Here is a 10,982-nt window from a genome sequence, read left to right on the forward strand (position 1 = left end):
GTAGCTATTCTCTAGCTCAAGCTGAATGAGTAATGGAGCCGGTAACTGATACAGAGTTTTTGTCTCAACGCCTGAAAGGATACGAAGAATTCAGCGATTACTGTACAGGGTATTGTGTTACACACGTGGATGAGTTTATTGCTGATTTCATGCTTGCCACGGACACATATTTCATACGAGAATCTTTCCATCAACGTGGAACATCAAAAAGACTCAAAAAGGATGAACCAACATGTCGAAGTATTCGATTAAATTTTTATTTTTTTCATTTAAATCAATCAAATAGCATCTGAAGGTTAATCAATCAAATAGCATCTTGAAGGTTAATAGTGCCTCCATTATGGGCATATATGACCTTGTGTGTATGACTACCCAACAACAATTGGTTTAACCTAGTGGTCCCTAATACGTTTTCCCAATCAATATCACCACTATAAAAAAGTTGCATTTGCAAAAAATTCCTTCAACCCAGTGGTCTATCATAGCTTGTATAAGTTGTTAAGCATACATAAAAACGTCAAAATAGTTTTGTCAAAATGAAAAAAAAAGTGAAATTACATAATTATGGTATCTTAGGCAGACAACCATTTCAAACGCTACTTTATTAAAATCAGTTCATTCTGTTACAAATTACATCAACATATATGTTTGTAACTTTGACTTTTCTTGCTTTTTAGCTCTAAGATTGCAGCATGAGTGTGGACTTGTCCCGATTTCTTTCACTGGATTTCTTTTTCAAATTATTGGAAACCAAACTTGGAATTGCAATGTAAGAAAAACTTATTCCTGGATCCTAACATATTAAACTAATGTCTTAAAGTAGAGTGACCATTTTTGTTTACTCATTATTGCAATCAACCTTATATACAGAATCATAAATAATGGTGGTTCATGTTCTAAAGGAATGCATGTCTAACCATCCCTGCATTCTTTGCATTTAAAAAATTTAATGCCTGTGTACATACTCTCATACAAAGTACATCTGTTTGATTAATGTTCCATTCCATTAAGGTTGTGAACCCCCAGAAAAAAAAGACAAGAAAGCGAAAAAAGGGATCTTCGGGAGTGTGTACTGCTACTATACAGGTACATACATTCATACTACACAAAATCATTTTATTATCTGATTTATTCTCTAAAATCGATTTTAACGCATCAACTTTAAAGAAAACACTGAACTTCAGGGTAATTCTGAATCAAAAAATGCATAGATTTGTCAAAAAAAGCCTAGTTTTGATAAAAAAATTTAATAGGTGCGCACTGTAAGAGCTTACCCAGAACACACATTGGATTTCAAGTTAAAGAATTGTAAAGACAGCATTGCTGCAGTGAAGTCTCAGTTAATGGTAGATCTAACAAGAGGAAAAGAGGTGGAAACAAAAAGTATACCAATTATGTTTTCAAATGTTTGTTAATTGCTGTCTTATTTAGTCTCAATTATTTGAAACTGTTTGTTTTTTAAAATAATATCCTGAATCTAGTTTTATTTTTTTGATGTTTATTGTGTTTTGTGTAATGTGTTTTTTGGGGATTTTTTTGAGATGTATATATATATTACATATAATTTTTTTATATAGACTGAGATACAATAAATATACTTTGATTTCAACAGTTATTCATTTCTGTCGATTTTCATTATCTGCCGCTCACAAAGATCATATAACTCAACCGTCATCCGTAAGAATTGACTCAAGAGTTTTGGCCAAAATAAAAGTTTTGGCAAATTCTGGTTTGTACTAAACTTTGTAGGCTGTGATAAGATTGTCTTTAATATAAATATTTCATCCAATATACCCAGGTTTTCATGATGCGAATGAAATGTCACTTGTTATATCCGATTATGTCCTCAACACTCTGTTTGCTGGTAGTGAAGACAGTGAAAAACCAACCCCAGAAAACAAAAGATATTTTCCTCCTAAAAAGGTAAATTTTCTACAAATAAAAATATATAAATAATAAATATATATATATATGTATATAACATAAAATTATTATTTTCCACTGCCATGGCTCAGTGGTTATCCCTTGCATTATAGCCAAAAATACAAGGTCTGATGCTCGATACTGATAAACATAGAGTCTCCTTTGCTTTGTAGTGGTCACTAAATAAGTTGTAGCACCCTGGGTGTTGGGGTAATGGACCAACTATGACCTAAATCTCAAGTCCCATTTTGTACCACAATGTATGTATCAATCCTATAGCTAAGTTCAAATAAATGGAAAGAGAAAAATCCCAAACTTTTAACTTAAAATAACTTGTAATATTTCTGCTGTTGTAGTTATTACAAAGACACATTGGTTCATCTGTTGGGAGAGTAAAACAACTACCAGGTTATGTAAATCCGCTTGCTAGAAAGGAAACCAAGTCACTTGACAACCCAGTTGTTCACGATATTTCAGAAATCTGTAACAGCAGTCCCGTTAAAAGGTAATATGACTATAAGGAAATATGCCAGGTGTAGCCCACGCTTATTTTCTTCAAACTAAACGTAAATATGATTTTAAGCGTGTTTTAACAATTGTTGTTTTGTCGCTGTATTCTGTCTTTTGGTTTAAAATATTTCAAAATCTTTGCTACAGTAATCGAAAAGACAAATAAAATAATATTATTAGATTTTTTAAATCGGGACTTTGTTTGTTTTAATACAGTTTTGCATTACAGGACACATAGTGCGATTGGAGTGGGTATGATAGCCATTCATTTAGGTGAGCATGTTTAATCTATGTTTTTTATTGTATTTCATGTATTTATTAAATAATGTTTATCAATTGTTGAAAGATATAGGCTATACCATTATTATTCGTATAGAAGTTTATGACTGTGGCCATACATATAATAGGTAACAACTAACAACTGATACATTGCATTCTCAGATTGTGCACACATTATTGTAAAGCTTAAGATTGTTTTTGTAGTTTAACAAGTGTAATACCAGGAAGTTATAGAAATGAATTGCACATTACTAAAATGCCCTATAATTTGGCTCTGCTTGTATTTATAACTTGTGTGTTTTTGTGTTTTTTTTACTGAAATGATATTTAACTCATTTTATTAAAAGTATGTTTTTAAGGTGCTGGTTTCCACTCAAGAGAAAGGTGGCCATTATATAAACAACTTTGCGAACAAACATGCACAAAAGTCAATAAAAAGTTGAAAGATGGAATAACAGCGGGGGAAGCTGTTGCACTTGCTGTTAAGTTGTTAGAAGTAGGTGTTTTTTAATCTTAAATTTCCATTGTAAGCATTTATTCGATAAATAAATTATTGTACAGTCAGCGTGATTGATTGGGTAGTTTAGCAAGCAAATTTGACCACTTTAAACTGGTTACATCCGGTTTAATAAGCAAAACTAGTTCGGCCATTTAGTAACATTTTGTTTGTATTTTTAGCAAAATTTTCCCATTTAATTTTTCTATAACGTTTACTATCTACAATTTCTAAGAGTGCCGTTTAGGGTTTTTAAATTTTAATCCCATTGAAATAGGACAGTCAACTCACAAATGCTGGTTTTGGGTCAAACTTAACAGAGGATGGTCGTGTAGAATGTGATGCTAGTGTTATGGATGCTTCTATGCTAACATCTAATGGTTTGAATTTTCTTTATTTTTAGTACCAAAACCAAAGTACCAAAACTTTTGTAAAGTCGTTTTTGGTTTTATAACATTAAAAATAATGCGTAGCCTGTATTTTTAGGTTGTAAATTATAGGCTGTTCAGTTATAATTAATAAAAAAACATACTGCTTTAATGTGTTGTCTGAACTACCTGTTAAAATTGATTTGTTTCAGTATCAATACAATATACAAACATAACATAACAGCCCATATTTATGACACAATTATCTTTATTTCACACGTTTCGGTTTAAATTTACTGAATTATTGGGTGATCTGTTTTTACAAAACAAGCGCTTAAATCTAGTTCAGTTGATACATTTAAAATCATTGTGTTTTAAAGTGTGCCAGATTTTGCATCTGTTTTAAAGTGTGTCAAATTCTTCATTTATGTCCCTGAAACTCTATTTGCAAAATCAGCGTAAATGCTAAAAGTTAATAATTTACAATTACCATTCAGCTGGCAGTGTAACTTACGGTGCTGTTTCTTGTGTTGGTGAGATAAAGAACCCAGTAATGGCCGCTTATGAACTTGCTAACCAACAAGCTAAAGGATCACGTTTGTCCTTAGGAAGAATCCCACCCTGGTTAGAGGAATCTTTCACATATTCATATGTATTTTATTAAATATATTATCTAAAATGTAGTAGGGTAGGGGGGGATTGGACATCTTCTTATTCTATATTCTTGTCATAATTGGTGGTAAACAAAGTATCCTCACGACTCCCATATAGACCGTTGTTAAATGGTTAAATCACTTTTTGCAAATTTGGATTTTATGTGCTAAAGGTGTCCTTTCTTTTCCCACCCTACTATATGTTTAACTATTATTAAGGATTGAATGATTGCATTAATATCATTAAAGACCTAATTAGTGTTGCACTAAATTTAGAAATTGTTAGGTAAAATTAAACTAATATTTTTTTGGTCATCATTTTTAGAAATATAGTAGACCTATGTGTCCTTGGGCAAGACTGTAACGGATATTGCTCCAGCCCAGTGGTCACTAATGGGTTGTTTAATTTGTCAGCCATACTTTTATAACAATCATATCCTTTTTGACTTATTGTTTTCAGTTCACTGTCAGGGCAAGGGGCAGAAAAATGGGCTCGTGCTCATGGTGTTGAAATGTGTGATGAGAAAAACTTAATATCAGGTTTGTACGATACCTTGTTAAATATTGACATGGATGTAAACAGGGGTTCCCAAACATTTCCTAATATTTTTGATTGGTGGACCCTTTGAAATTATTTTGATATCACATGGCCCTATAAAAGTTAAAGAATGCTATAGGAAAAATGCAAAACCTGACAAATACAAGAAGTTGTTGTACATTGCAAACCCTCTAAAATTGGTGTATGAACACCAGTTGGTCCACGGACCCCAGTTTAGAAATCGCTTTTCTGAACTATTGCGTAATCATTTAAACTTCCTATTACCAAACTTTCTACTTTTTGTCTAAATGTAAACTTTTCTATTTTTTGTCTAAGTTTAATTATCCTATGTATGTGTCTTGTAATAATATTCTTCACAGAGTCAGCTTACAAAACTTGGCAAAAATATCAGCGGCGATTACTGGAGCATATTCTGCGTGGGTCAAAAACAAGGAATAAACAACAGGTATGTACTGTATAACTATGTATTTATATTTACTATAAATCATTCTTGTGTATGTGCAGGATAACAGGGAAGAACATGAGGTTTTTGATGCCGCTTCAAGGTTTGTAGAATTTATACAAATGCATGTAGGCAGTGGTGCAGCCAAAAAAAATAATTTCAATCTTGACAAAATTATAAGGGAAGGGTTTACTTTACCAAATAAATAATATTATTCTTAAAAAAGTAGGTGTATCACGATTTCCGGAACCCTCCATGGCTGCACCACTATATGCAAGGCAATAAATGACCTCCTGCTTTATATAGCAATGTTAAATATTGGTAGTAGTATAACCTTCGCTGGTGGGAGTTGTCAAGTTGTTTTAAAGATCTAATCATAAATCAGTTGTTCAAGCAATTTATTACCGTCGACAATCCATGCAAATCATCTTTATAAAAGTTTAAATAAATAGTTTTTGTTCCAACAATCTGTAAAATAAAAAAAATAACTGGTAATAATATAAGCAATGCATGAATTTTTTAAGGTTGGACACTGTTGGTGCTGTTGCCCTCGATATTCATGGTAAAGTTGCCTCTGCTGCCTCAAGTGGTGGTTTATTAATGAAGCTTTCGGGCAGAGTGGGACAGGTAGTTATGTTTATTATTGATAAAAATTTTGGAGTTTTTTGGCATTACAAAATGTCCAGCAAGTTATATTTCATTGTGTTAATCTTATATAATCCATATTTTTATTCATCATTATAAAAGTAAAAAGCATATATTTGATTCATTCATCACACTTTATACTGTGTTTTTTTTTTCATAAGAATTTACACTGTTTTCATAGGCTGCTACCTATGGGTGTGGCTGCTGGGCTGAAAATGGAAGTATCGCAAAACCTTCTGTTGCTGTGTGTACCACAGGTAAATTATATTGTCTCAAGTTTCGTAATTTTTCATTAAACATTTCATCAAAAGTTATGCTACCTAAACTTGTTTGCTTTTTTCGCAACCCTTCAAGGTTAATAGTATATGCAGTACTTTGTGTAAAATTGGTATACTTTCGGCAACTTCTGTAGTTTCTTATGGTCATGACCACCAGTTTGGGAAACCCTGTCATAAGTGTTTGCTTTTAGGTTGTGGGGAACAGTTGGTGTATGCGATGGCTGCAAAGAAATGTGCTGATAATTTAATGACTGATGACCAACCATACACTGCTGTGCAAAACACACTACTAAACGACGTTCTACGTAAGTTTGTCACTTCCACATAAATTATAATATAAAATAAGCTTTATAACATAATATTTTTATTATTTACAGAAACGCCATTTCTTAATTCCGACTGTGAAAAACAGGCTGGAATTTTAGCTTTACATGAAGTGAATGATGGATTAGAGAGCGCAAGTAATATGTTAACTACTAACCACAACCAATGTATTCTAAACACCATTGATTATTTCAGTTGAAGTTGTATGGGGTCATACTACAAGCAGCATGATCATTGGGCATATGTCAACTAAGGATAAAGTGCCAGAGGTATGAATTTAGTAGCATATGTAATAAAGAAATATTACACTTGTTTTGTAAATAAGCTCCTCCGGCAAAATTTAGCTAACCGCCATTTTGACTTACCATTCATTTTGTCTTCATTAGATTATATGTACAAGTTTAAGTTTATGCTATGTATAGAGTTAAGTATTTGGTTTTTTAAAAGGAAAAGATTTGTGTTTAAGCAAAGTATGTATAAAGTTATAAATTAAGTTTTGTACAGATACATAATACTTAACAAAGCACAGTTTCTGTTTTATATATTTGTGTATTTATACAAGTATGTAATAAAAAATTAAACAAAGTTTTGTATGTATAAAGTTTTGTATTTGGTTTTTATACAGCACATTACATAATACTTTACATAATAAACACATTACATAATAAAGCAAAGTTTTGGTATTTATAAAGTTATATATTTGGTTTTATTTAGGTTGTTGTGTCAAGACTTCCATCAAGTGCTGTAGCTGGAAAGTCAGTTAGCGTCAGTGGGACTTGGATAAAGGTTTACATTTTAATGTTTAATATTTATTTATTTAAATTACATACTATTAATGGGTAGCAGGGAAATGATAGTTGTTATAAGTAACATGAGGTCTAGTTTCATACACCTCGTGCCTGCCTGCTTAAAAGTTACAATTTACTTTTTTTGTTTAAATGAGTCGCATATATTTATTAACGTGTAGCAGAGAAATGACAGTCGTTATAACATGAGGTCTTGTTCATACACCTCATGCCTGCCTAAGAGTTAGTATGTAAAAAATTTTTTGGGTAATTGATTTTTTGTTTGTTTTTTTGTATGACTTATAATTTAGAGGATTCATTCCTGTTCTACTTGCATTTTAGGTTTTAGGTGAAGACACTCAACCGAAAAAATCTCCAGATATAATAGCTGAGATAGGTATGTATGTAATTATATATATGATGATGATTCTGATGATTAAGTTTAATGTTATCTGGTGAAGTTATATAAGACTCCTTAAATTTAGATAAATATTTACTCACAAATGGTTTGGGTTCTTCATACATTTAAACAGTACTGTTTAGCCATTTTCTATATAGTAAAAGGTTAATGAAACAGAGCATTTGGCTGTGAACAAGCTTAAAAAAAACATTAATACAGCAGTGTTTAACCTCAATTTATTTCATTAAAAATAATATAAACTAATATACGGCTACAAAAAGTTGGTATTTATATTTAAAAATAAATGTTTTACTCAACCACTACAGGTATAATGCAAATGGATGGAAATTCTGATTCTGTGTTTGATGAAGAAGATCTAGACCCCTTGTATATTGCAAGCAAAGATGGGGGGTTGGATGAAACGGATTGTTCAGTAACTTTGTCAGCTGCATTCAATAGAAAAGTGGGTAGGTTTGAACCTCGGTAATTTTCGGGGAAGGTTCTGGGGTTTTTATAACTTGTGTTGTTTCAGGAGATTCCGGAGTTTGAAAAAACAATAGAAGAAAGATGGAAGTTGAGAAAAGAGAAGAATCCTAGGTGAGGTGTATTGTTCAATATTTTTTATGCATTTTTTTGTGTTATTTTCAGTATAAACCTGTTCTGTTTCAATATTTATAATAAATTTAAAATTTATGTATGGTGAAAATTACCAGAAATTAAATTCATGTATGGGGAAAATTATCATATGTGCTATATATGTTTTTATTATTAAATTCAGAGTAGCTAAATTTAGCAAAACAGTGATTGCAGTATCCTCTAGTTACAAAACATTTATCCACTGGTATATATATATACTGGTATATATTTGGTTTAACTATGAACATACAGTGTGTATATTAACTGATATATGTTAAGGTTGTTCAATGGTCAGAAATTCCGAGTTCATTCAGTCGAAGAGAAAAACGGAAAGCTTAATTTTAACCTTGGAATCACTTGTTATAGGTTAGTATAGGCTTTTGTGATAAGTTGTAAAAAAAATTTTAACATGGAAATCATTTTTAGAGATTACATGGAGACTAACTGGGCACCTGAGGTTAAGTATTTGCAAGAAAAAGGAACTGCTAACCATTTCAACTCACAGGTAAGGATTGTGGATTTTAAATGTTGCGGTATAATAAGATTTCAGGCAAAAAGGAGCTGTAACTGCTATATTATCGCTTTTTTACACTTTCAAAGAAATGTTTTTAGCAAATTACCCTGAATTTTAAAATTGCACATTTAGATCTACCTTATAAGGCTTATAGACAGATTTTGGTCTCTGATATGCAGATTTGCCATCAAAATATTGAACAGCATAAATTCACGAACACAAAAAATAAAAATACCTGCCCTACAGAGATGGATTGTGGTTCCAATATAGAAATAATAAATTATACTTTATGGTTAAAACTGTGTAAATAGAGATTCAAACCAACAAATAACATTATAAAAACAGGCGTATCTTTCTGAGCCCCTCGGAGTTGCTGCAATAATTGCCACATCAGATGATCAGGTGATCTTTCAGCAACGCAACCATTGGTTGGCTGAGGGGGCGGGCCAGATGGATGTTCCTGGTGGCCACCCTGAACCAAGTGTAGGTTTTTACAACTTTGACTAGATTAGAAAAAGTTAAAAAAATTTGTTACCAATAAAGTGACATAGTTGGTCACTATATCGACTGTGGGTGATAGGCCACATAAAGATAAAAAAGAAACGTCCAAGGTAATACACATAAACGAACCACTGTGATAACGATAAAACGACAGTTACCAATGCACAATGAGGCTTTTTTGAATTCCTTATATAAAAGATACCATTGTATGCCATTTTTTTATATTTCTATAGAAAAAATTACAACTGAAATTACTGTTTTTAATGCTACACATTATTTACTTAGGAAGCTTACAAGGAAAACGTTGAAGGCCCCATACCTATCGATTCTCTTTTCGATGTTAATGTCCTTAAAGAAATTTTTGAATCAATACAAAAAGAAGTTCGGGATGAGGTAAGAACATGAGTTAGATGTATAATCTTGGTTAATAATAATTTTTAATTTTAGGTGAACATCCCACTATCTGATTTAGAAAAACCGAAACTGTTGGGTTTGGTTCGGAACAGATTAAGTGGAGGAAGGGCTGTTGCCTATTTTTATATCAAGTAGGTTAAATTATAAGTAATTACTTACAAAGTAACATACATGGTATCCCGTAAGCTGGCACGAGGTGTATGAAACAGAACACCGTGTTTAAAGACTCATTTTCCAGCCAAACGAGAATAACGTCAGTTATATTCATTCTGAAGTTGTGTTTCTTTAGGATAAATTTAACTTGATTTTGGTGATAGGTGCAATTTAACCAGTTCTGCTGTTCGAAGTTTGTATTCAAAGGGTGGGGCAGAGACAGATGAATCTACTTTGTTAACATTCCTACCAGAAAAAGTATGTACTTGTAGTTTTCTAAATAAAAGCTTTGGCTTAATTGCATGTCTATTTAGGTTGTTGTTTGTTTACCACAAGCTGATCCCCATTTCTGGTCCCAACTTTGCCCAGGAGGCAGAGCGGCATGCTTGATGATAAGTAATTGCCCTAAAAGTGCAACTTGATGTTAGAAAGATGGTGGCAACCTGCTATACACAAAATCATGTATTACCTACACTATAAATTGGGTGTCCTGTTTTATGGCCAACAAGAACCACTGCTCCTATTATCTGCATATGTTTGTTTTATTTTGCAAAGAGAAAATGTTTCAGTGTACTGTTTGTTCAGATGTGTATATTTGCGAAACTTTTACAATAATTCTTTCTATTTTAACGCTTTGTTGTCCATTTTTGTTCAGGGCATTCCGCATTTACAACAAGATGACCTCGTATTTTGGAATCAGTTGTGTCAAAATGGCAAAGCAGCTTGCACAATATATTCAATTTTCAAACTAAAACGCTTTTTGTAGAAAATAATAAATTTTAAAGTTTATAATCTAACTTGTCAGCTGTAATCCTTCATACAAAGCCCTAGTTGCATATAAAACAAAGTAATGTAAACCTATATTAGCATTTGCAATGTAATGGAAAGGCTGGGACAAGATGAGACATGTTTTCTTTAAACAGAAAACAAAGTTCTCCCATTTCGTGGTAACAGTATTATATAACTGTATCCTCGCGACTCTAAATTTATGTTGTTAATTGTTAAACACGATTGGCTAATATGGAATGGTATGTGCCAACAGTACATCATCTTAGTCCACAGTTCTATAGGTAAATATATACCACTTTACGGTTTACCTGTT

General features: G+C 32.1%; 1 protein-coding gene across 2 annotated transcripts; it reads left to right on the forward strand.

The window, feature by feature from the left end:
* Window position 1: 1 nt before the first annotated feature.
* Window positions 2-10,677, forward strand: LOC100178578. 2 transcript variants are annotated; one of them, XM_009860013.3, is made up of 30 exons: window positions 2-240; window positions 678-769; window positions 1,012-1,086; window positions 1,254-1,383; window positions 1,613-1,729; window positions 1,799-1,923; window positions 2,280-2,428; window positions 2,663-2,706; window positions 3,072-3,208; window positions 3,486-3,588; window positions 4,074-4,200; window positions 4,690-4,769; window positions 5,148-5,233; window positions 5,293-5,333; window positions 5,755-5,857; window positions 6,057-6,132; window positions 6,345-6,458; window positions 6,531-6,614; window positions 6,673-6,746; window positions 7,192-7,263; window positions 7,605-7,659; window positions 7,989-8,125; window positions 8,195-8,259; window positions 8,578-8,664; window positions 8,725-8,803; window positions 9,158-9,295; window positions 9,599-9,706; window positions 9,761-9,858; window positions 10,045-10,138; window positions 10,536-10,677. In XM_009860013.3, the coding sequence occupies exons 1-30, from the start codon at window positions 33-35 to the stop codon at window positions 10,644-10,646; spliced, it is 3,009 nt and encodes a 1,002-aa protein (XP_009858315.1). In that variant the 5' UTR covers window positions 2-32; the 3' UTR covers window positions 10,647-10,677. The 2 variants fall into 2 exon arrangements, with proteins under 2 accessions (XP_009858315.1, XP_018667115.1); XM_018811570.2 differs by having other exon boundaries at window positions 10,195-10,573.
* Window positions 10,678-10,982: the final 305 nt, after the last annotated feature.

Source organism: Ciona intestinalis, chromosome 4 (genome assembly GCF_000224145.3).
Source record: "Ciona intestinalis chromosome 4, KH, whole genome shotgun sequence".
Taxonomy (NCBI): domain Eukaryota; kingdom Metazoa; phylum Chordata; class Ascidiacea; order Phlebobranchia; family Cionidae; genus Ciona; species Ciona intestinalis.